The sequence below is a fragment of the Gopherus flavomarginatus genome, chromosome 6 (genome assembly GCF_025201925.1).
Source record: "Gopherus flavomarginatus isolate rGopFla2 chromosome 6, rGopFla2.mat.asm, whole genome shotgun sequence".
Classification (NCBI taxonomy): domain Eukaryota; kingdom Metazoa; phylum Chordata; order Testudines; family Testudinidae; genus Gopherus; species Gopherus flavomarginatus.
Genome location: NC_066622.1, coordinates 23,910,827 through 23,936,552, shown reverse-complemented (window position 1 = coordinate 23,936,552; position 25,726 = coordinate 23,910,827). Strand labels below are relative to the sequence as shown.

General features: G+C 46.7%; 2 protein-coding genes across 6 annotated transcripts in view; one reads left to right on the top strand and one right to left on the bottom strand.

Moving 5' to 3' along the window:
- Positions 1-14,058, bottom strand: part of LOC127053580 (histone H1.10) — a 200,927-nt gene extending 186,869 nt beyond the window's left edge. Inside the window, exon 1 of the mRNA XM_050958540.1 lies at positions 14,040-14,058. The gene's annotated coding sequence lies outside the window, so the exon portion shown is untranslated. The remainder of the gene's footprint in view (positions 1-14,039) is intronic.
- Positions 673-24,261, top strand: GATA2 (GATA binding protein 2). Of its 5 annotated transcripts, none has more exons than XM_050958510.1 (6): positions 673-942; positions 13,012-13,414; positions 14,296-14,898; positions 17,546-17,724; positions 20,735-20,860; positions 21,685-24,261. In XM_050958510.1, exons 2-6 carry the CDS (start codon positions 13,186-13,188, stop codon positions 21,982-21,984), a joined length of 1,437 nt encoding a protein of 478 aa, XP_050814467.1. In that variant the 5' UTR covers positions 673-942; positions 13,012-13,185; the 3' UTR covers positions 21,985-24,261. The 5 variants fall into 5 exon arrangements, with proteins under 5 accessions (XP_050814467.1, XP_050814468.1, XP_050814470.1 ...); XM_050958511.1 differs by lacking the exon at positions 673-942 and adding an exon at positions 4,303-4,620; XM_050958513.1 differs by lacking the exon at positions 673-942 and adding an exon at positions 12,264-12,511 and having other exon boundaries at positions 17,579-17,724.
- The last annotated feature ends 1,465 nt before the right edge of the window (positions 24,262-25,726 follow it).

The window sequence follows — 25,726 nt, the reverse complement described above, 5'->3', positions numbered from 1 at the left end:
TGAAGATTTCCAGCCTTGCGCTGAGTCTAGTTGCTTGCAAACATTTTCAAAGACATTAGTTCTGGCTGACTTGCCTAATGGGCTGGGATAGATGCATTTTAACATTTTCTTTCTTTGCGCACAACGACTCGCTGGTTGGTATCTGCGTTATCATTCCTTCCCCCGGCCCCCTCCCGACACACAGAGCTGATATTACTTGCAGGTGCATCGCCCAGCAGATTAAAATTAGGGACAGAAAAATCAGAACGGTTCTAAAAGGGCAGCATGTTAAATGCAAGATTTACTCCCCTCACTAGGGAGGGGAAAGAATACAAACCGTTCTCCTTTCTGGAAAGCAATAGGAAATAAAGAGAGACTGCAGCTAAATAGACCTTAAATCTGAATCCCATATTTCTTAGGAGATCGTAGTGCCTTTGTGTGTGTGTGTGTGTGGTGTTGGTGTAATATCAATTCATTTAAAAAATATGAAAGTCAAGTCGCGTAGACTGTGACAGCGAAGGCAACAAAAGGTGCAAGCAGCAGACAATGTGATGTGCTTGTACAGATATTGTAATGATGCAAATGTAGTTGAGGGGACGAGCTGCCTTATTATGTACATAAATACACACTGGCTCGCTGTGCCATCCGTGAATGCAGGAGAGTGAGAGGGAGAAGGGGAGGGAAAGGGTGGGGGGAGACCAGCTTGAAAATTGCTGCCAGTTTTGAAAAGCCTACCCCTGGCAACCCCTCTGCTGGCCTGCTTATGCATTCACCAGCCATTTAGACACTTTCGTTCCTCTTTATTCAAATACACGAAGGCGAGCTAGGCAGAGGTGAATCCAGATGTGCCTGCGCCGCTGTAAATGAGCCCAGGAAGAGAGAAAAAGACCATCAGCCTCCCAGCAAAGAACCTAGTGGAAGGCGCTCAGGGAGCAAGGGAAGAAAAGTCACTGTAGGGACAAGGTAAGGGTCTTAAAATAATCAACTCGTGACAAGATGCCCCGGGGAACGGGGCTGGGATGAAATATGGGGTTCTGCTTCCTCGGGCTGTAGATTAAAAGCCTTTCATTTCGGCAGAGGGGGGAAATCCCAATTGAAACAGAGAGTTTTGGCTGTGGCAGTGGGGAGGCTACTGCAACTCTTCCTCACCGGGGCTGTGTTGAACTGGAGAAAGTGTAAACAGCGGTTCTCCCATGGAGACAATGCACTTGGAAGGGGAGAGATTGTCCGTACAGCCTGGGGTTCTTAGCAAGGGGAGATGAAGTATTGTTCATTACAGATTCTCCCCTAAACCGCCCCTGTGCTATTGTCACTGGCTGCTTGGATGGAAATGCAGAATATTTTGGGTGCTGTTCCCTAGCCACTCCATAAGGGACTCTTCTAGCTAAAGAGTGGCTAATGCCCAGTGACAGAGAACAGCTTGGCGTGTCAAATAAAGAACTATTGCTCGGTGTTTTAAATAAACCAGTCTTGTCTTTGCAGATGATTTAGGGCATTTCTTGGGGTAGTTTTTCCTCTTCCAGAACAAATCACAGAATTTGTTATTTCTAAAAATGTGCAGATCTACTCCATATCCGGTGGGGGAAAAATCGTTCGCGTTGCATGGTTGCTTTAACACGGCTGGTTTCTTATTTGAACTAGATGCAAACAGGTAAATCCATCCTTAGCAAACTGTAATAATGTACAGACCAAATTTACTGACCAAATGAAACGATGTTTCAAAGAAAATCTAGAGACATACAGCGCAGAAGAGTAAGCTCCTATGAAATACTCTTGTTCTCTTTCACACTGGAAATGGGTGTTTTTAATCTATTTTGAAAAACATTTCACCCCTAGCGACTAGCATGCTCAGAGCTTAAAACAAACCAAGAGGGTTGGAAATTGGGAAAGAGATGGTAGTGTTCAGTTTATAATGTAAACTTGGCGTCCCCAAAGTATCTTGCAACTCAGGTATGAAAGCAGCGATCAAAGGTTCAAACTGCTTTGCTGGTATATTTATATATTAGCTGGATCTAGGTCTGAAACTGATTTGTAATGAACAGTGTTTCTTCATTCTTAAACTCGCAGTCACTTTAGAATTCCCAGATACTTTCTCTTCTAATAGGCTGGCCCTATTACAGCTGACGAATGATCGCGTTTTAAACGCCACATCATCCTGCCAAACTATTCCTTTCGCAAAGAGCGAAGAACTCGGATTATTGCGATGGGACAATCAACAAACTAAACCAAACCACCGTGAATTAATAGCAGTGAATCTCCCAGGATTAAGTGTGTGTCTTTATGGCTTATAATTAAAAAAAAAAAAAAAACAACCAGCCCCACTTCGGAACGTTCATTTCTTTTCAACGTTGCAATGTTAAATTGACCCCCCCCGCGCGCGCGCCTGGCCCCGTCCTATCCCCCCTCTCATTGTTGTCAGATTTGTTAATAAAAAGATGCGAAGGTTTGTTCTCCCCTGGAAAGCCCCGCATCTCCGCAGGCCCTGGGTTCTGCTGCGTTTGCACCTGCCTAGCTAGGGAGCCTCTGCAGTCCCAGTCCCGTGCAGCAGATTTACACAGCTTTGCATGTTTTAAAATTACCCAGCTATGGGCTTCAACCTCCTCCACTGCGTTTTTTTTTCCCCAAGGCAGCTCTTCCACCCCTATCCCACCCCCTTTATTCTCCTTTTTCTGTGGGGTGCAGAGACTGGGAGAAAAATCCACACTGGAGACTGAATGGCTTTGAGGCGATTTCAATAAGAATAGTTCGGGTGCAGGATTTGGAGCCAGGGTTGGCTTGTTTGGTTGCAGAGCGAGAAGCTGAAACAAGGGTAACATCTTTATTAATGTTTTTTTTTTAACTCAAATTTGGCCATGTCCAAAGAAACTGGCAAGTAAAGCAGCTGCCTAAATAAATAGTATTATTCCAATGATTAGTTATTGTGTGTGTGTATATATATGTGTGTGTGTGTGTGTATATATATATATCTATAATATAATATATATCTATATATGTATACAATCAGTTGTCGCAGACAGCTTTGTAGCAAAAACTAAATATCTGTGTCTGAAACTGCCATCGGATCTTTCTCTTCCAGGGCCCGATCTTGCAGCCTTAACTCAGGCGATTTCTCCATGGAAGTGTTGTTGCCTGAGCAAGAAGTGCAGGATCGGGCCCCAAATAGCTGACTCGCGAATTGACATCGAAATATGCGTCCCGAAAATCGAGCCTTGCAACGAAATCTTTGGTATGAAAGTCCCCCAGACAGTCTACCCAAGCGCCTTTTTTGCGGCATACTCCGAAACCAACCGTGACGATTACAATAGGGGGAGCATATATTAATCGCACGTATTAATTATTAGTAGTACTACCCTTCTTATCGCTGCAGTTGCTGCGTTTGAGCAGAAGCAGGTTTGCCGATTTCCTAAGCCGTGTGGTGGTGCTTGGGTTTGGGGCTGCCCGGCGGTACCAGGGCTGAGGTAACAGACTCTGGGCTGGACGACCTGTTTACCAGGGAAGCCAGACAAGGGATCCAGGGCTGGGGAACTTCACCGTGAAGGACAAATTGCAAACAAATTGCAGGGGAACAAAACGTTATTCACAAGTTGTCAGGCGCGTCGCGGGGACAAGATCCAAACAACCCAAAAAGTCAGGAGGGCAAACAAGAGCCACGAGGGGTCACCCAGTGGAGAGCGAAAACTCCCCTGGAGCAATGGGCAAAATACCCGATCTGAATCACGTGGCTGGGGAAGTGGGGGGCAGATCATGGCAAGGCTTTTACAGTAGTTAAAAAGAGTACGTGGCCGGCGATTTATTCCCTAAATCGTTCTGTTTGTATGCAGCGTAAATGGGGGGTTGCGGTTAAGAGGTAACTGTGTCATTTTCTAACCTTATTAGCCAGCATTAAAAATGTACTGGTCATGCAGGTTGTATTTTAAGCAAGCAAGGAAGGAAGCAAGCAAGCAGGAAAGCGAGCAAGGAAGAAACGTAAAGAAAGAAGAACATTGGGAAAAGTCTGGCCAGAAGGGCTGGAAAGTGACTGCTCGTATTTCTAACCAAAGACTCCCTGTAGCCGCTAGTCTCTGAACAATGATTAGTATTTTAGCTAGCAGCAGAGGACATAATCATGACAGCAACAACCGCGGCGGTGCCTTGCTCTGACTGGCAGACTCTCGGGTCCCCCTCCGCGGGATGCAGAGCCGATCACACGGGACCTGGTCCGCTCGGGCTGCGTGTGAGCGCAGGGTCCCCCACTTTCCCGAGCAGCTGGGAGAAAGGCTCTGGCGGGCTCTGTACCTGTCGCCGCCGCAGCAGGCTGCGGGGTGGCTGGCTCGAGGGCTAACCCGGAAGAGTGCGTGTGAGTGTGTGTGTGCCTTTCTGACGCCAGTCATACGTGTTTCTATTTCTGTACCTGACTTAGCCAGATTGCTGGAAGACTGAGGGTTGTAACAGCCTGGGCGAGCAGCGAGGTGGTTGTGCGTTACATCCACAGGCCTGCCCCTCCCCCCCAGTGCAGCCGGTTTCCTCTGCCTGCTCCCCCACCCACCCACCCACACAGGCACAGCCCACCCTGCACCCCATGCTGCTGGCACTGAGGATCTGGCTCCTGCTGCTGCTGCAGGGGACGGGCGTCGCGGGAGACCACCAGCAGCCCTCTCAGCAGTGAGTACCTTGCATCGCGCTCCCACAGCTCCGCCAAGGTCTGCACGGAGACGCAAAGGCGACCCCGAAGCCTGCGTGCCCTCCAACATGGCTCGTGCCGTGTGCAGCCTCTCTTATCTCAGACCCTGTAGGGGTTAATTAGGTGCGCCTCTCTCGCGCTCGCTCTTTCCTCTTTCCTCCGTTTTTGATGGCTGCACCAATTAGTTGCACATAGGAAAAGACGAGAAGAATAGGGTTACAAAGAGAGGAAAAACTTATGCTGCCCCTGGGGTTTCCAGTCAGGATGAGCGAAGTTTAAACAAAGAGGAAAGTAGCTGCGTTTGCCATTCGAACAATGCATCTGAATGATAGAGCGACAAAGCGAGGATAGGAATTTATGCTAAAACATATTCCGTGTTATGAGACAGATTATTGTCTACCACTGTACCTAGCACTTCACCCCTGTGAAGCAGGATCGGGTCAAAGAGATTGCAGCTCTGATGGCTGGGATGGAGTTGGGGAGAGAGTTTTCTCGCATTGACTTTGCGGCGGCGTGGTCTGGTGGGAAATCTTTCCCGTGGAGAGTTTATAGATTGCAATAATTATTACCCGTTGTAATATCTGTATCAAAGGCATAAAAGGAGGTAGGAGGCGGCCAGCTCCCTCCTCCCCTAATTAACATGATAGGACAAGTCCAAAACTGCCCTAAAGAAAAACTGTCACAACCGGCTGGCAGAATGTTCCCTGGTACCGAACCGCTCTCCATCCGCATGGACAGGCCAGGGATTAGCTCAGCCAACGTTCAGCGTCCAAATTCTGTTACAGCGGAGCATGGGGATTTGGTTATTTCGCCACTGAACCTTTGCCCACCGCTTGTTGTTTTTAGACTGTGGCATAAAGTCTCTTCAATTGAGATTTCGTCAAATAAAACAGAGGCAAACATTGAGGGCATATAAATAAACAGTCTGCGTGTAGGTCTGGGCACACAGTTTTCCGCCTTCCAACATATACGCGCATTGATCACACACAGGTGTCTTGCTACATCAAATGGCCCCACTAACTGTTGCTAAAACATGTTCCCTCCCCCCCTTAACGAGATGACATCACTTGTCAATCAAATTAAAATAACCAGCTGTGCTTCCAGATCTGGAAGATCTCCCTTTAAAATTACAACAAAAAATTAAGGTTAGTAAAACTGTTGTATAAAAAGAGATTAAACAAAAAAGACAGAGAGATAGCCAGTCTGCGGAGAAAATTGTATAACTCATAATACGCTTTTCTGTTTTACGTTTTCCCTCTCACTAGATAAATCCATATAGATCTGCATGACTATCTATCGAATCTCTCAATATCTCAAAAAACACAGATAGCTGATTTATCGGCTTGCCTGGAAAATGTACAGAGAGACACTTGGAAATAAAATGCTGGGTTTGATGTTTGGAGTTCATCCTGATACAATTCTTCCTTTTCTTTTCTCGATTGCATTGCCCTGAAGACTGTGGCATGTGCAAAGAAGGTGGGCGATTTGTAAGGCGTTTTGGGGTACCTTGTGTTTGCCTATAACAGCTAATACATCTAGCAATCTATTGGAAGAGATGGAACGGTGGGGGAATGCAGGGCCCACGGAGTGACTTCAGGGGCTGGAGCCGGCTGGCTGCAATCCTGCAGCTCGCCGCCCGTTCAGGCAGAGTCTCTCCAGAGAGGACTTTAATAAAATTGACACAACAGTTGTTTAACCAGCCGTGTGAAACAGACTGAATCTCAGCTCCAGAAAATTAGTTAAGCTTCTGCGCCGAAGGTCCTTGTGCGGGTTAGGTTATGAGTGCATTAATTAAATAAACGTCCCAAGCACACCGCTTTGCCCCATGGTGTTTGCTGCAGTGGGGCATTTAATAACAAACCCACCCTAACAAACAAGATCGAAGCGCTGAACTGCCACGCGCTGAACAAGCAGTTTGTAAATCAGAGGCGCGGAGATCATTGAACCTGAAGTTCTCAAAACACGTTTGGAGAAGATTTCATAATGATCTGTTAAGCACAGTTTCTACACACACACCCACCCACCCTGCGCTCTAGTAAGTATGAGTGGATGTGGCTCGGTAATGCAGACGGGACTGCGTCTAGCGATTTAAACGGAAAGAATTAAACCGCCTATGAACGTGGAAGGGTTTTGGTTTTTTTTTTAAATGGGAGAATGATTTTATTTGCTGTTTATTGTCAGGAGTTTAAAGAGAAGAGCTGGAAAGAGCGATTTAGTGGTCATCCCAAGGCAGGGAAAAGCAGTGCATAGGAGCAGTGGCCCTAAAGCTGCTGGGCAGACATAATGATAATTAAGAATACACAGAGACACTCATTAATAATAAGAACCGCCCGATGGGAGACATTGACTTTTCAGGAAAATAAGAGGCTAGGAAGAAGTTGCCCAGAAGGACAGTAATAGTGTCAGGAAAACCCCGAAAACATTGGTGGCAAAGGAAGCCAGTGAGAATTTCTTTTAGCGACACAATCCAGTCCCAGAGAGAGGGGCGGCGAGGACGGACAGACAGGGAATTCGTTTGGATTTTGTATTTTCATTTTTGAGGCGGAAAAACGTATTTTGAGGCGGAAAATGTATTTTCATTTTTGAGGCACCGTTTATTCCCCCCACCCCCAGTATCTCCCCAATGCCTGGCGGACGGGTGGGGTTTTCCCCCCATCCTGCTCCTTACTATCATGTGGATGTTGTAGGCAAGATCTGCAGAGGAAGCAGCGAGCTCCCCTGGCTGCAGGGAAGTGGCAAGAGCCGGCTGCAGGGTAATCTGACACGGGGGCTTCAGAGTTTCCTGGGCAGTTTTGGGGTCTGTCGCTCCATAAATCAAGCAGCCTGATTAATCTTTACAATTTGTCTTTTAAAACAAACACGAACGAATTATCAGCTCGTTAACTGCGATTTTATCACCTGCCTAAAACAAACAGCCCCCCAACGCCGCCTTGCTCATTGCATCGGTGAAATAATTAAAAAGGTTGGTATTAATTAATAAGAATGCATTAGGAGCGCATTAACACCGGTATTAATACGATCGCATTAACAGCCCAGCCACTGCAACGAACTTGGGCTCTCCCCCAACACTTTCTCAGGAGCTTTGCAATCACGTTCTGCGGGTTTCTGTGATTTTTTAGCGTGAAACGTTTGTTCGGATCTATTAAAACATTCTCCCAGCAGCCCCCCTCCCGGTTAATTTTGCAAACAGGGGCAGGAGGGCGTTTATTTCTAGTAAACAAACACGGAGGGATTTGTTGTTCCCTTCTGTTGTTTGTAACTTGATACTTGGGAGTAAAAATTCCTGATCTTGAAATCTCCTTATTTTCATGTAAAAGATCGATTTGGGTGTGTGGAAAAATATAGATAATTTTTAATGAGTTTTTTTTTAAAAAGGTGGTCACGTCTCTCCCTCCTTCGCATCCCAGGCCTGGTACAGAGCCTGCGGGCTATACAGCCTGATATTGGAAGATCATATTTGCTAAAACGCCCTTACACCAGAACCCGAATAAATCATCCAGGAATTTCCAATGCTGCCGAGTTTATCTTTGGTTCTATAATGTACTAATTCCGGCATAGGGGTCTGCGGTGGCAGCTTCTAGCTCAGTCTGTATCTATGCCAGGGTGGGTCTCCCCAGCGCCCCGATTTCACCGGAGAGTGTGGGGGAGGGGAGGCGCTGACAGATTTACTTGTACAATCCTGTGTCTCCTGTTGTAATCGCTTTTGCTGGCTGAAAACAAACGGGAAGTGTGTGAGTGGGGGGAGGGGGGCTGGGCGAGAGGGGTTCGGGGGGTCCCAAGCCTGGGAACCGCGGGTAGGCAAGGGGAAGCCAGGCCTGGGAGGAGGGGGAATCCGAGGACCTGGGGCGGTGGTGCTGGGAAGACGGGGCTAGGTTCAGGATTCTGTGCCAGGCTTGTCGCACAGGATTCGGGCTTGGGGCGAGCTCCCGGCCGGCCCTGGCTCAGAGCCGGGGCACAGGCATTAGCAACCCCCCCCCGCCCCACCCCCAGCAGAGCTGGGCTGGCTGAGCCCGCGGGGCAGGGGGTTGCGCTGTGTTGCCCCGGTTAGCTCCGAGCAAGCCCTGTCCCGGCCGGCGCAGCCAGACCGCCTGTCTCCAACCCCTCACCCCTCCCGCGGCCGGGCCAGCCCAGCCCAGCCGGCTGCAACTGCATCGCGACTCTTTTTTGCGGCTGTCCGCCCCTACTCCAGCGGCGGCCTCCCACCCCGCCGCGGGGCTGGGGAATGCAGGGCTCTCCCGCTGGGACCGGTGGCGGCACATCCTGAGCCCGGCTCTCCCGGCCCTAAGGACCCGGAGCCGAGCCCGGGACTGGAGCGTGCTGAGCTCCCCTCCAGCCCGCTGCCGCCCCCACGCGGCCCACGGATCCCCAGGGCCGCGCGGAGCCCCCCTCCCAGTCTCCGCCTGCACAAGCTGGGGCCGGGGGGATCCTGGCAGCGCCGCTAGCAGCGCAGGAGTCCGGCTCGCCTTAGTTTTCCAAGAGGGAAGCCCGCGGGGGGAGCAGGGAAAATCCTAGCCCCGCACCACCACCCCCCAGTCCCCGCACCCCCCTGCCCCGCAGCCCGGCCCAGCCTGCAGCCAGCGGGCAGGAAGAGGCCAAAAAAGAGAGGGCGGGGAAGCTGTTGTGTGTCTGTCCCCCGCTTGCCTTGTTTTGTCTGGCTGGGAAGGTGGCAGGGATGGAGGCAGGAGCAGGGGGGGCAGGGCGGGAATTGGGGGTGTCCGGGACCCCTAGTTCCCAGGGAGAACCCGCCTCAATTCCGGGAGCGGGGGGTTGTCTTGTATTATTATTATTATTATTAAAAAGTTCATTTTCTGGCGAATTTGGCAGCGGCGGGTGACGTCAGAGCCCCGGCGTCTCAGTGACTGGGGCCGCCTGGCTGGGGAGAAGCAGCCTCCTATTACCCAATTACTGACTGTCAATCCTCCGACCCGGCCCCCTCCCCTCGGCAGGGAGATCGTCCCCTGCACACCCGGCCCTGCCCTGCCCTGCGCTCTGGTTGAGGGGGTTATACCTACCCTCCTGTGTGGTGTGTGTGGGAATTATATATCCTGTGTGCCATCACACACCACCACTGCCCTATTGTGTGGGTGATTGTATGACCTGAGTACCCCCTAAAACATGTGATTATATAGTCTGAACACCCCCACCACAAGACACCCTCCTCCCTCTCTGCGGTGGGATTGTATAATTTGATATAATCAAACATACAATCCTGACGGGAGGGTAAACTCCCAGGGCAATACAACCTGATCACAACCCCCCCCAGCACACGTGCATCAATCTTGTCTTGCGGTGGGGAGCATCTGCCCTCCTTCCTTGTCAAGCATATTACACCCTGCTCACAACATCTCCCCTCTCCCCCCAACACACTCCTCTGGCCTGGTACAGTGGGCGGGGACTCCCCATCCCACGATATAACCGGATCATAACTCTCCCCTCTCCCACAAAGCACCCAAATCTCGCCCTACAGGGAGATGTTCACCACCCAGAAGGATACAACCAGATCACACCCCTCCCCTCCAAACCAACCACCAGCTCCCCCTCTTCCATTGTGACCTGGAAATGAATTGGTAGAAGGAATAATAAGTATGGAACTTACACATAAAGTAAGGAACATGACAAGACTTGGGGCCAACCTCAAAAACATCTCCACAGCGTCCCCCTAGCCCACCTTTCTTCCCCAGCATAGACTTCATTTCTGAGGGGGATGGGAGAGAGAGGCTGGTTTTCCACCATTGAAATCGATTCATGTAAACAATTATTTTTCTGCATCTAGGAGATAAGAGGATTTACAATCAAATGAAAAGAGCTTTTAAAAAAACCAACCAAAACCTATCAGTCAATTAGTTCTTTTTAAATATCAACATTTTTAGGGGTAGATAGGGACCTGGCCCACACCATGTTAGTCCTAATTGTATTTTGCTGTCATCCTGTTGTTCTTTTGCCTTCTATCTTCTTTCCCCTCCCCTGGAGTCGCTTTCCGCAGAACAGGGACTGTTAAAAGTGGGACCTTCAAACTGTGATAAATTAATTAGCTGGCTGCATAAAAAGCCTGTTGATTCGGACTGCACTTCTCATCCGCCCTATAACAGGCGGGTTGAAAGCCTCGACTGCTTCAAACAGATAGAAATACGTCAAAAAACAACCCAAAACAAAGAGGTTTTATAAAAATGAGGTTTTAAAAGATTCCTGATGAAATAGCACAGTCGGGCTCCGAGGGCCAGGACTGGCCCACTGGCTTCAGGCTGTTTATTGTCTAGTACAAACATACACTTACTTAAACAGGGAGTGTTTTTTTCTCATTATTCGGGGGTTTCCTAGTCTTGTAACGCTATCATGTCGCTTTGGGCCTGACCATGCTTTCGGCGTGCAGCCCAAACTCACAGGCAAGTCAGCTAGCCCAGAGCCTGCATTACTCAGAGATTTCAGGGAAGAGTCCCCGGGAAGCCCACGGGGGCTCTGCGCGACAGATAAGTGCAGGTAGTCGGCAGGGTGGCTGGGAGACTGGCAGGATCGGGTCCGAAAATATACAACCAACGATTAGCTATTAAAAAAAATTACTTAAACAGATGTTTGGGGTCCTAAGCCCTCTCGTTTACACGCCCACCCCAGGTAGGTTCCAAACAGACTGGTGCGGGTTTATTTTCAGTTTAATCTTATTTTATTTTGCTGATTCAGTTATTTCGAGCTAACATGATGGTAACAATCCTGTTCAAATCTGATATCTGCTAACGGCCCGAATCCGGGGTTTTCTGACATTTAAAGTACTGCTTCGGCAAAACTAGAGTCCTGGTTAAATGAGAAATGGTTCCCGTGTTAATGCAACTGGCTAAAATAACCTGCATTCGTTCTGAGCAAACAGCCAGAGTTCACTGAGGCAAACGCATCACGCTTAAATGTTTAGACAAGAAAACACGCGTGTTCTTATCCAATCCCTACCTATCAAATCCCTTTTCTATTTAGGAGCGGGTTCCGCCGTCCTTACTCACACAGAAATCTCATTCACTTTAATGGGAGATTTTGTCTAAGGAGAGCCTGGCCGATCCGATTCTGTCTTTACAGCGTACTCCCGATTGAAGTTCACACGCCAATCAAATAAACAGATACACATAATTTTGCCTTAATTTTTTTTTTTACAAACAGATTTGTGAGGCAATTAGCCACTCAGTAAAACCGGGTTTGTGTGCGTCTTCTAACAGGCTGCATCTATCGTGCGAGAGCCTCCTGACCCACTTAGGTTCCCCCCCTTTCACTCCTTGGGTGCATGTGTTTCGATCCCCCAAACTGGCTGGAATTGGAATACTTTGCTCATAACCTTAGTCTGGAGCGTTGGGGGGTATTTAACATTAGCCGCAAACAAACACCCGCTCTGCAAGACAGGCGGACCTGGATGCTGCTGCGGGGAGGGGAGAGTGGAAGAGGGATAGTGGGAGGTGGGCTGGGCGGGGGGGTCTTTTCTGTCTTTGGCGGGTTCAGCTCTTTTAAGATGTTTGGAGTAAATGAGGGGAATGTGGATTTCTGGGGCCAATGGCAGCGCGAGGCTAGGCGCTAGGACGCTGATTGGCTGGGCGGAGGTTCTTAGCCCTGTGCGTCGCCCCTAGTTCATGTCTACTGAACTGAGTCCAGCTGGCGCCAGGGCTGACATAGGATGCTTTTGGGATGTTACAAAAAAGGCCAGAATAAGTGGAGCTTGCCATTTGAGTAAGAACCTCCATCCAATCCTCCTCTGCCTTCCCTCTCTCACTCACTCTCTTCTGCATTCACATCCTCCAAACAACCATCCATCACCACCCCCCCACCCCCTAAACTTACAACCCCAGAAAGAAACTCTGCAAACATTTGGAATTAGATTCACTCCACTTGGAGGGACTTTGTGTAAGTATGTTGGGGGGGGGGGGAGAAGAAGAGCTGGGTTTATTCTTCAGGGAAATTGCTTCTGAGCTGCTGCCTTTTTTCTCTCGGAACATTCCTTTCACTTTTCCTTTTCCTCTCGTGTCAGTTCGAGCTGGTATAAGTAGGTGACATTAGACCTGCTGTTTTTACTCCCCCACCCCTAAAGGCAGCTGGAAAAACTCTTATTGACGTTTGTAAAAAAGAGGAAACCTTTTTTCTTTTTTTTTTAAAAAAAGCTATTGAAAACTTTGATGCTGTTTATTTTGTGGGGGGAGAGAGTGGAACCCAGGGTAAGAACTTGTGGGGGCGACGGAGCATAAAATGAGACTTTTTTGGGGGGTACAAAGAGGGGCTTCCCCCACCCCCATTCATCTGCATGTTGGGAATTGCGGAATTAGCTCAAACCAGGTGGAAAATGCGGAGGGTGACGCGTCTCCCTTGAATAGCCATGTGAAGTACTAACCACTCCTTTCCTCTTACAGGTGGTGTCCCGGGCGTGTCGCAGGGAGCTTCTCGCCACAACTTGCCTGCTAAGAAAGGGACACGCTGACTCCCCCCACGTCCTGAGACACACACGAGACGCCTGTCGTGGGTTTAGAACCTCCCCATCACCGATCCGGGCCGGTTGGGGGGTGGGCTGGGGAGTCAGCGTCGGCATGGAAGTCGCCACCGACCAGCCTCGCTGGATGGCTCACCATGCCGTGCTGAACGGGCAGCACCCGGAGACGCACCATCCGGGACTGGCTCATAACTACATGGAACCGGCGCAGCTCCTACCTCCGGATGAAGTCGATGTCTTCTTCAATCACCTGGACTCCCAGGGCAATCCCTACTATGCCAACTCGGCCCATGCCAGGGCCAGGGTGTCCTACAGCCAAGCTCACGGTAAATCGGCACCGCCCCCACCCCCAGTTTTCTTTCTCCCCGGGTCCTCTGTAGGCTTGTGCCGGGAGGGCAGTGACTAGAGACCAGGGTAGTCTGGGGGCTGCTTCAGTATCACTGGAAAGGGAGACCCCAGAAAAGGGGATTGAAAGGGAAGCCCGGGTGGACTTTCACCCTAGAAATAATCGATGGGGGTGGGGAGAGGGGGAGGAAGGGGAAACAGACTGAGTGGTGGGTGGGTGCGCGCATACAGACCAAAGAAACTTCCTAGTCCCGAGACACGGCCACTTCCCGGATATGAAATACAAACTAATTCAGATCCCGGGTAGATTTTATTTTGGGGGAACCGAGGTATCGGTGACAGCTGAAAAAGTGCTCCCCAAACCTGCAGAGCCAGTCGGGTTTTTCATTTTTTTGGAGGGGGAGGGGCTGCTGCCCCCTGTCTCCCCCCTCTAGTATTATGCTGTCGCTGCTGCTTTCTTTGCAGCTAAATCAAAGGGGCGAGTGGGTTGGGAGATTTTCGGGACTTGCAGGGTGTTCCTGGCGCCTGGGTAGGGAGAGGCGAGGCGGGCAGGGGAGCCTGCGTTGTCCCTGGCTCGCCAGGGCAGGTCTGCTGTGAAATATTCACCCCAGAGCTGCTCGCTCGGCCCCCGCTGGCTTTGGGATGGCCGGTGTCCTTGTGCGGGCTCTGGATCTTCCCAGCAATATGGGTCTGGCTCTGTGCGCGTCCCACTGATAACTGAACGGCGAGACGCAGCTGGACACTTCCCCGGTCCCTCTCTGCGCTGGGCAGCGGTTCTGCCCGCGCCCCCCAGCGCTCTCCAGGGCCCGTCTTCCTCGCCTGGCTGGTGGGTGTGATCGTGAAAACTCCTCTCTCCCCACAGCCCGTCTGACTGGGAGTCAAATGTGCCGGCCTCACCTGATCCACAGCCCCGGCATCCCCTGGCTGGACAGCGGCAAAGCGGCGCTCTCGGCAGCCCATCACCACAACCCTTGGACGGTGAATCCCTTCACCAAAGGGCCCCTGCACCCTTCCGCCGCTGGAGCCCCCGGGGCCATCTCCGTGTACCCGGGCAGCAGCACCTCCAGCACGGCCTCGGTCTCCTCGCTCACCCCGGCCTCGCACTCCGGCTCCCACCTCTTCGGCTTCCCACCCACCCCTCCCAAGGAGGTGTCCCCGGACCCCAACTCCACCAGCGCAGCCTCGCCCTCCTCCTCGGCCGGGGCCAGGCAGGAGGAGAAAGAGACCATCAAATACCAAGTATCTTTGTCGGACGGGATGAAGATGGAGAGTGCCAGCCCTCTGAGGACCAGCTTAACCTCCATGGGGGCCCAGCCCTCCACCCACCACCCCATCCCCACCTACCCCTCCTATGTGCCGGCTGCTCATGAGTATAGCAGCAGCCTCTTCCACCCGGGCAGTTTCCTAGGCGGCCCAGCCTCCAGCTTCACCCCCAAGCAGAGGAGCAAAGCTCGATCCTGCTCAGGTAAGCCTACAACGCCTTGATCTCTGCAGCGCCTGTACAGAGTGTGTGTGTGTGGGGGGGGGGGGGGTTGTAGGTCAGGTTTGTGTATGTGTGTTTTGAGGAAGGTTGCAATGTGTGTTACATGATTCTAGTTTGGAATACCCCTCCCTCCCCACAGCACAGCTGTTTACATGCACTCCGAAGAGGAGGTGAGGGTGGATTTATTTTGTTGTCATCGAGATACATCTTAATCTCATTCACCTGGATTTTTTAACATGCTGTTGTTGGGGCAGCTCTGAGAAATGGACCGAGCTTTTCTGTTATTAACTGCTGGTAGGGCACGGTCTAGTCACTGGCTCTCTGCTCTGCAGCAGTCTCATGCCAGGGCCTAAGGGACCCAGTAATCCCTAAAAGAAAAAAAATTGGCAGATCTAAATTATGCAAATAAGGGTTTATACGGCAAAATCTCACACAGAAAAAGAAAGACAGTGGCTGGTTCTAATCGCTGGCAATTCTGGGCCAGATCCTGCACTCTTTACTTCAGTGAAACTCCCATTGACTCCATGCCGGGAATTTAATTCTGTTTCCTTGCAGTAAATTGCACCTTCATTAATAAGGGAAAAGGCCACTCGTTGGCTTTTAGCATTGAGCGCAACACATTCACAATTGAAACTCACCACGCCAGTTGCTTAAAACTGAAAAGGGGCTTGATTTCTTTCCAATCACACAAGGAACAAAAGTTCAATAGTTTACACCCCGGTGCTGAGGACCGAAGGTACCTACTAAACGCTAACTTAAACCAACTCAATACAACCTAGAAAATGCGATCGGACATGATTGTTCTCTGCCTCAGATCCATCCCTGTTTGCTAACAACGAACCGCGGAGCATTCCTCTCTTCACTCTAGTTTTCCCGAAAAGCGTCTTCTGAAAGCAGCTAATTCAGTGATGGCTCAGGTTTTGATCTCACTTTGAAATATCCCCAGCTGGATATCTAGACAAATTAAGAAAACTGGATGTTGTTCCATTCTCCCCCGTTTGTATTTCCAACGGTGGAAGAAAATAAAAGTCTATATTTGAGATAGCGTTGTAAAGCTACATTCTAACACAACTAAATGTGTGTACACACACCTCTATTTTCTATTTTAAAAGCGGCCATGAATTAAGAAACATGATCTCTCTTGGGAATTTTGCAACAAAAAGATCAGACATTTTACAATATCAGCTCTATTTCAAATCGCTCTTTTAAGGGATTTTCCCCCCAGTGTTTTTGCAGTGCGGCTGCTGTTTTTTCCTTTCTTTTTTTTTTTTTAAACCGTGAAAAGAAAATTAAAATACAGTTGCCGCTTTTCCTCCCCCTGCTTTTAGAAAGAGCTCCAAGAGTCACTGCAGAGAAATGGATCCTTAATGGCCTTTTTTGGTTCCTTTTGTGGAGGGTTTTATTAGATGGGGGAAGTGAGTGATCTTGAGGGTTGTTTTGATGGGAGCCTCCGCGCATGGAAGTGGGGAAAGTTCGTGACCACTCACTGTTTTTGTAGGAAAACTAAGACTCACGACACGATGACTCCTGCGGCTTCCTGCCCTAGGAGGGACAAAAGCTAGGAACGCAGAGCTCCCCTCGTTTTCCTCTGTAGACTGTGTTGTTTAAAAGCCACCCACTCCCTAGATGGAAGGAGACAGGAGCCCTGCTGAACTCGACAAGGCCTGCTCCGATTACTAGCAAAAATAATTTCCTCTGCCGTTAAATACTGTATAATTTGCACAAACAATATGAAAAGAATTTCTTATATTAAGCAGACCAGCCCTCAAACCATCAGAGGAATTGAACTTTCAGCAAATAGCTTTCAGAGGCCAAACACACACACACACACACACACACACAACACACACACACCCCCAAAAGGGGGGGGGCAGCAGAGATCTAAGTAGTTTTCTAGTTGGAGACACAAGGTGGGTGAGCTAATATCTTTACCTGGGTTTGGGGTTTTTTTAGTGTTGCCCTCACCAAAAATTAACTTACTAAAACAAATGAGGAAAGAGTAGGAGTAAGATAAACCTCCCCACCAAATCAAAATTGGCCGGTTAACAAGTACAGTACAGAAAAAAGCTGTGTTTATAAGTTCCAGAGTGCCTGCTTAAATAGAACTTTCCAAGTGCTGCAGTTCAACCAGATTTGCTAAATTAAAATAAAAATAATAATTGAACCATTTTGATGCTGTCTCCACTTCCAAGCTGCCCTGCTTTATTTTAGGATATTGCAGCACTTGCAGTGAAGTGTCTTTTGGCCCAGATTTGGTTCCAGATAACCCTTTTTCTTCCAAATTTTTGCTTTGTGTGTGTGTGTGTGGCAGGATATATGTGATCTAGCTATAGAGGTGCAATAGATATGGCAGGGGAATGGTGCACATGACATGGTAAGGGAGCTCTTGTTACTGAAATGATACTAGTCCCATTTGACACAACAAGGCTGTCCCTCTTTCTCACCTTGCAGAGAAAGCAACTATTTTTTGATCACAACATAGAGTGTATGAGAGACACTAAGGAGAGCCTTGCCACGTGTACTGTAAATAATCAATGCTGTCTAATTATGCTTGAATAATGCACTGTTTTGACTTCTGGAAAATGCCTAAAGGACAATGCAAAAAGCTTTTGTGAATTTGTTTTTAAAGAAAGAAATCCGGTTTCTTCGTGTTTCCATTTAGAAGGCAGAGAGTGTGTGAACTGTGGAGCTACTGCCACCCCTCTCTGGAGAAGAGACGGCACTGGGCATTACCTGTGTAACGCCTGCGGGCTCTACCACAAAATGAACGGTCAAAATCGACCACTCATTAAACCTAAACGAAGACTGGTAGGTGTCTGTCTCAGCTGGGTTTGGGGATAAATTATGCAAAGGGACCACACGCAGACCCACCCATGGTGTGTCTCATCTCCTGTGCTTCAGACCCCGTATGGATGCTAGATGTTGGATTGTACATGAGACATGTCACTCAGAGGTCACGGCATAGCCTAAGGACAGATTGCAGGGACTCCACCCATAGCAGTTACATGCCAAGGTACAGAATAGGCTAGCAATCTCGATTATATACCTACACTCTGTTCCTGTTGGAAGATATGGGGCACAATGAGTAGCTGTCTTTCTCCTTATGAACACACATGTTGATCCTTAGGTGACAACTTTCGTTTGATTTCTCGTTTATTTGGCCTGTTGGGGCAGTTCAGAAGTGTACCAATATTGAAAGGGTTACAAGCTTGATTGCAGTCCTACATTTACTTAAAAAAAAAAATTTCCAATCCAAAAAAACAAAACAAAACAAAAAAATCAAATGAGTCAAACCCACTGCTCTCTACTTAATAATTATTTGTATAAAGGCCATGAAGTAATTTTCACTTTTCTATTCCATGACAATATTAATATCGGTTCCCTCCTCAGACAATCCCCTAATGTGTTTTTTTTTAAACCTATTATTTTTCCATGGAGTCACCTATACTTTGTATTTTCATTTGAGTGATTAAAAAAAAATGTCCTTTCTAAGCTCCTGGTGGTAGTTTCCTATCCGGATATCTGTACGTTAAAGATAAGGAAACTTTGTGAATCTGTTTCCTGATTCTAAAAGCTTTAGAGAGTTTCTATAGGCAAGGCATGCCAGTCATGCTTGCTGTTTTGAAATTTCTAATACACTCTACTCCACAAAATGTGTAAAACTGCTAAGAATAATAAATATATATATATTTTTGGAGCCATGTGATTTATAGTCCCCTAAATCTCTTGGCCATTTTGGGGACATTTTACTGGCCTGGGAGGAGGGAAGAAACCAGCATGTACTATAACGCTGGGATGGGATAAAGAGGATTTCTGTAGTGAGCCAGAATTTCAACTATGCAAGCTTCTTAATGACTTGCTTTCCTTCTAAAGTAACTGACACATAGAGAAAAATGTTAAGACAACAGTGTAACATTATCTGAAGTGCTTGCCAGACTGAATGGGACAGGCCACAGAGTTAAGCAGCATAGTTTAGTATCAATAAGCCATTTCAAATACGCAAACATAGCTCTCCACCTTCTAGTATGCTGGGAAATTGCCCTACTTAGCTCACTGAAAGGAGGTTTGGGGAGCTAGATTTTTTCAGTTGTGTTTGTGTTAAATGTTATAATATATATTTCCCCCCACCCCCTGGTGGTTCACTCATTTGTTGGGATTGGAAGAAGACTGTCTTCATTTATGGATTTATTAATATTATTGCATGTCAAAATGACATTGTCAAGGCTTGAAGGCCTAAAGTTAGTTGTGTTTTGGTTTGCTTACATGTGCATGCACTAGGGGTTACGGACTGCCTCAGCTCTGGCTTTTGGCTTTGTTCTTGCAGGCTAGCAGGGGGACCGAAATAAATAAATCTCCTGGGCCTGATTCTAGTCTCGCATTACTGAATACTCCTCTGCCTTCAGTGGAGTTACTTCTGATTTATACCAGCGTGTACTATAAGTGAGAGCAAGATCAGGCCCATAATCTTCAGAGCAGGACCAATCTATGGTTTGCTATTTAGCCAACTCTCCAGCAGAGGAAAATGCTTTATGAGTTGCATAAAGCCCTGATTGCAGAGAAAACCCAGTGTTGTAGGATGTTATGTGGTAGATTCTCCCAGAAGCTCGATGCCTTGAGAGGAGCCTCGCTGGGGTGCAGGAAGGGATGGGCAGTAACTTGTCCCTAGGATTTTTGTAGCCAACTGTAAAAATCCTTAGGGAGCAGGGCCCCCAGGAAATTACCACAATGTAGGTGTTTTATAAATACTTATGAACATAAATATTTTGTTCTCAGAATTTGCTGGGTTATACAAAATGGAATTTATTCTAAACATTTCCTAGAGCGTTTTTGAACCTCCCTAATAAGGATGTCTCTCCAAAATACGGGGTGCCTTTTGTCTATTCCTAACATTTTCTGAAATGCCACCCCTTGTCTCAGGATGTGTTATTGTAGGGTCTCTCACTCAAGTGCCTATACTGAAATCAATTGGACTTCTGCATGCATTTACATTTTTCCTATCTTGCTGTTCTCGTCTGGGGAGACTGAAAGGTTCCCTCTGTCCCCCCAAGGTTCAGCAGAACAATGTGATTAAAAGCATCAAATTTTAAGAGACGATATTTTTGGGGCTTATCAGGCTAGAAAATGAATGGGGATAGAGGCAGTAGCAGGGGCAGCAGAATCATTGCTGCAAGGCATGAGATTAAGTTTGCTAAATATTTAACAAAAGTTGAAGTGGGTTCTGTTTTCTCTTTCACTTGTAAATGGAAACTGAAATTTTACTGATGGCTATGATAAATACTGCACCCATCTAAGTAATGCAGCTGGTTTTCCTCACTGGTCACCTTTAAAGGGATACTATCAGTTTAAAAATCATATTCTAAAAGTCCTCCTTTCTTGTATTGCACTGCAAACACTGCTGGTGCTTAACAAATTGGTAATAAGCATATTTTAAAAATCCAAGTGTATTGATCTTTAATTTATGTGGAGCATTACAAGGGAAAGCTTTTCAAAAACAAATCCCCCTCCCTCCCCGATTAGTGCTGTGTAGGTTTTGCATTACTTTTGTCTTGGACAAGGAAAATAGACTACTCAGCTTCACTGTCTGGTTTTCATGCAATAGCCAAATGTTCCAATATTTGGGTGGCTGTTACAGTGGGGGACTATTTAAATACAAACAAGCAAAACCTGAAAAAAAAAAATCAAAGCAACATTTCTCTGACCTTTCTGTTTTGTAAACAGATTTGGGATTAGTTACAAGTCCTACATATTGGACCTAAATTGACCTTTTAAACGGGCTTGTTCCAAGTATACTAAATAATTTCCCCCATCTTTTGGTTAGTCAGCGGCTAGGAGAGCTGGGACCTGTTGTGCCAACTGCCAGACAACCACCACCACCTTATGGCGACGTAATGCAAACGGAGACCCAGTTTGTAATGCCTGTGGACTTTACTATAAATTGCACAATGTGAGTATTTGCTTGTCTTGTGTGTCTCTGCTTGCTTAGCTGGGATTGATGCTTTAACTGCATGGCGTGCACTGGCCTTTTATTGGTTTCAGGTTTTTTTTTTTCCTCCCTCCCAGGTTCCCCTGGGGACTCAGAGCCATTCTTTGTTGGCATAGTGATGCTAAGTTCACTGACATTACAATGTATTAGCTTGGCTTCTAAAGCTTGGGCAAATCAGGCAAAATAGAGTTACAACACTAGTTTTAACGAAGCATGTTGTATGCGCTTTCTCTCTCCAGCCATGCAGAGGCCATTTGAAATGGATTCTGCACAAAGGTTAATCCTAGGGAGTGGTACCTCTGTGCAGAATTGTAAAGTTTTTTGTTTGTTTGTTTTTAATAGTAAAGGTTGTTTTAAAAAAAAAAGAATCTGATTCCTACTCAGAAACTTTCAACACCTTTGAACGTTATTTAAAATGTAAGTAGCTGAGGTTGAAGCTTTCCTAGGAAGAGACCACTCCCATTTTACCAGTGAATTCGTGTCAGTGTGTGCTGCCTTGTTTGATCTCTTCTATTAGGAAATGAATGGGGGGCGAAGGGTAAGCATAAGGGAAGGATGGCCATCAGCTGCCAAATTCAGTCAAACTGTTTTTCATGTCTGGGGTTTTTGTGTGTGGCTTCATTAAACAAATCAATATAAACAAGATCTGCAGAGAGAAACACCATTTTGTTTGGCCAGAAAAAGTTCTCTGTCCAGGAAAACACACGGGGGCTTTCCAAATATTTTCCTTTTTGCACAATAAGGTAATTTTGTCTGCATGAGCCTGATTTTCTCATTCCTTGCAGGTGAACAGGCCACTGACCATGAAGAAGGAAGGAATTCAGACCAGGAATAGGAAAATGTCCAACAAATCAAAGAAAAGCAAGAAAGGCTCTGAGTGTTTTGAGGAACTGTCCAAGTGCATGCAGGAGAAATCCTCTCCATTCAGTGCCGCTGCCCTCGCCAGTCACATGGCACCAATGGGGCATTTGCCACCTTTTAGCCACTCTGGACACATCCTACCAACTCCTACTCCCATTCACCCATCTTCCAGCATCTCATTTGGACATCCACATCCATCCAGCATGGTTACTGCTATGGGATAGAACCTGAGTACCAAGAGACCCACACAGAGATTAAGAACATGGGACTCTAAGATGATACCGAGTAAGGAAAGATTCTGCCAAGAGGAGAACATAGGGAAGGAAAAAGGGGACCTTGCACCAATGTGGTTGAACTTTTAGGGTTGGACTAAAACCCTGCAATGATGAATCTGCTGCAGAAATGCTTAATGGTGCCTGTTATGCACTTTGCCCCTCAGGTATACAGAAACCGAAGAACTCACTTGTTTGATACCTGCTGGCCCAGCAGAAAGCAAAGGTGGCAGAAGCAGCAGAAGACGGATGCTGGAACTGGCTCTCCTTTCTCTCTCTGTTATTACTGTGAATATTGTAAAGAGATAGCAGCCTCCAAAGGCAGAGCAGGCTGGCTGGTAGCCACCCATACTGGATTTCTATGGTGGACTTTGGGGGAGAAGGGGTGGGAAACAAGGACAACTTTATAAAAACTTAATTTTTAAAAGGAAATCAGACACAGAAAGTCATTATTTATTTTGCTCTTTTTTTCTACAAAGAGCCTCAAACCTTCTGACTTGCATGAGTTTGTGCCTTTTTTGGGGGGTGGGGCAGGGGTGGGGCAGGGGTGGGGAGTCAACCCTGCTAGAAGAAACACAGCTTCATAACAGGAAAAAAAAATTGTGCTAACCAGCCACCCCTTGATTCTCTTCATCAATGTTACATACAAAAATATCTGTTAGGGAAGGGATGAGAGAGAGGGGAAAACAAAGCAAAAATGTATCTGGAATATGGGATTGTAATGGGCCCAAGATGTGGATTATTTTGATGTAATGCCTGCATTCTTTTCCTTAACATGAAAGATTTTATTTAAAAAAAAATGTTATTCCACAAATGGCAAAATAGGACAAATCACTAAAAAATACACTGTAGGGAATAATCCTGTGCCAGTTGGGAGTAGCTAGAGGAGGTCTTATTCATCTGTACCATCTAACTTCTAGTAGTCTATCAGCAACAGCAAAAACCAGCACAAGGCATAAAAAATCCAATTCAAACACTCTGGAGGTTTAAGCATTTTGTTTTGCCTTGTTGGCAGCTGTTGCTTAAGACACAGACTAGCCACTTTGGTAAACTCACCGTAGTTTGGCTACCACATCCATGCAAAGCCAGAGCATGTGCTGTGTATGGGCATCCAGGCTACGACACATTTCACATTTGGGAGTGAGGAAGGGCAGAAAGTGGATTAAGATCACTGGACAAGAGAAAGAGAGAGAGACAATCAGTTTCAGCTTCACATATCCTTCAAATCCCAGAGGCAGCAACAGCTGATGAGTTGAGGGAAGGTGTTCTAAGGGGGACAACTATTTCCCATAGCACATTTTATATTTAAAAATAAAAAATGAGTCTCCCATTATTAAACCATATTGTACGTAAACAACTGAAAACAAAGCTATTGCCAATATGAAGTGTATTCTATTGATTGTTATGACCTGATGATTCTCATGAACACAAGCTCCAGTATAACATATGATGTACATATTTAGCTATACTTCTGATGAAAATGCCCCAGTGAGCAGAGGGGTTTGATAATGTAAACTGCGTAAGCTTAATTCTGTGACAAGCTTTTTCTTTTTCTTTCTTTCTCTCTCTCTCTTTTTTTTTTTGATCAAGCCAATTGTATCTTACTGCAAAAGTTCTGCTTAAAAACAAACCCAAATAAAAATGGATGTACATTTTTTTCCCTAAATAAGCAATTCAGATATTTGATAATGAAGTAAGGACCAAGCAGCCATGGAAATCCTGCTTTCCTCCTTTTTCTGGTCTGTGTAAGGTGCACTTTGTAAAAAAGTGGAAATAAACGAATGGGGGTGGGGGGAAATTGGTTGGGAAACGCTGTAAAAATTTTTAATTTACTGAGTCAAAATTTGGTCTTTTTACCTGTTACTATGGTACAGTTGTACATTATTTGTGCCCAGCTCAAATTTCTGCAGGATTTGGGGGCTGATGGGTGGGGGGAAGAGGAGTGGGTAACTGATACAGTTGACAAAGTGCAATATATTGTCAGTCACTGCAGCGTAGACAACGGCAGTCAAGATTTAAATTATTTTGTACTTGTATCAGCATAAAAATTCTGCAGTATTTTCTGTTTTTAGTCTTAATTTTTTATTTTGCTTATTTTTGGATTAGTGAACTAAGTTATTGTTAATTATGTACAACATGTTTATATATTGTCTGTAAAAAGTGTATGCTTTCCTCATATTCCTTCAAGGTGCATACTGCTAAGAATAATAAAATACCTTTTTTGTGAAAGCAGTTGTGCCCTGTTTCATGCAATGAAGTCGTGTGTGTGTGTGAGAGAGAGAGAGAGAGAGAGAAGGGGCTAAAATATTACAAGGCTGATTATGACAAGTGGAATGGTTACTTTAAAATTTGTGAGGCTAGATTATCAATATTTTTTAAAAGCCAAAGGGTTTAGAGAAATAAAAACAACCTGTTGAATGTTCACATACCAAGGAGCATTCTCAGGATCATATGTTATCATAAGGAGTTCAATGTACTAAAGACTCTAAATCAGTTTAGCACAACTCCAGTGTCTCTAACTAGAAACTGATTTTTAAAGTTCAAAATAATAAATCCTTTAAAAAGTGAAATTGATGCTGAACAAGGGCAGCATTTTGCTTCAAGGATAGCCAATGGTTTGGTTTGGTTTTGTTCTCTTCTTTTGCTATTGGCTTAAATGGGAGCAAAAGCTGGGCCTAAGTTTGACAGCCCTAGATACTGAAGTTCTCTGTGTCTCTAGAACAGGCAACAGGAGGGAATGCTTCCCCAAGATACTGCTCTACCGTAGTGGCTTACCCCTGCCCCAGGGCTGCAGGACCCTACTAGGGGTGGCAGGGGAGTTCAGCTGCTGGCCTGTTCAGTCTATGGAGACTGCTAACCAGGGGCACAGTTAGTGCCAACTGTGATGATGTGTTGGGATGCAGGGTTGGATTTGTGTGACTGACACCTGTGCCCTAGGACTAAGGTGACAACACATTTCACCCAGGCCACCAACCAGCTGTCACAAGGTTACAATTTTGAGGTCTATTTTAATCCAGTTGGTTGATCCTAACATATCTAAGGCTCTCATCTGGGGCCTTACGGCAAGACATGCTGAGCATCTGCAACCCCCCCCCCCTTTCACTTCCATAGGTGAGGCAAGGGGGTCAGCACCCCTCCAGATAAAGCAGAATGATGTGGCCCTGCTCCCGCTGAGGCTGGGGGAGTTTTTGGCCCTCATTTCAGTGGAAACAGGCTTGGATATAATTGTTTACAGTTTAAGAAAAGTAACCTTTTGAAAACACATATATTCCCCATCACTGCTTCTTTTACCCTGCAATCTCCCCTCTGGCTCCCCAGGGGGGCTGTGTTAGTAAATAAAAGATGACAGATGATACAAAGACAGGCAAATTAGACAAGTGCAAGTAACAGATACAAGGCTTTCCTGCCTCATTTCAAGAGTGCTAGTCACCTTCCTAACTTGCTTAGCAAGGGTTAACGCAAACACCAATAAAAAGTGGTTTACGGGCGCAGATACAATTCAAGTTTACTTTGCAACTTCTATTTAAAAAGAAACAAACCAACCATAAAACAGGTCTAAAATTGGGTTATATCTAGAAGCTTTTCCCTTTGAAACCATAATACACCCATCTTGTTCTGATGTCTGCAAGAATTCAGCCACCTGATGATAGTTAGGCTGAGGGGAGAATGGGGAGAGCTCATATTATTTAAAACA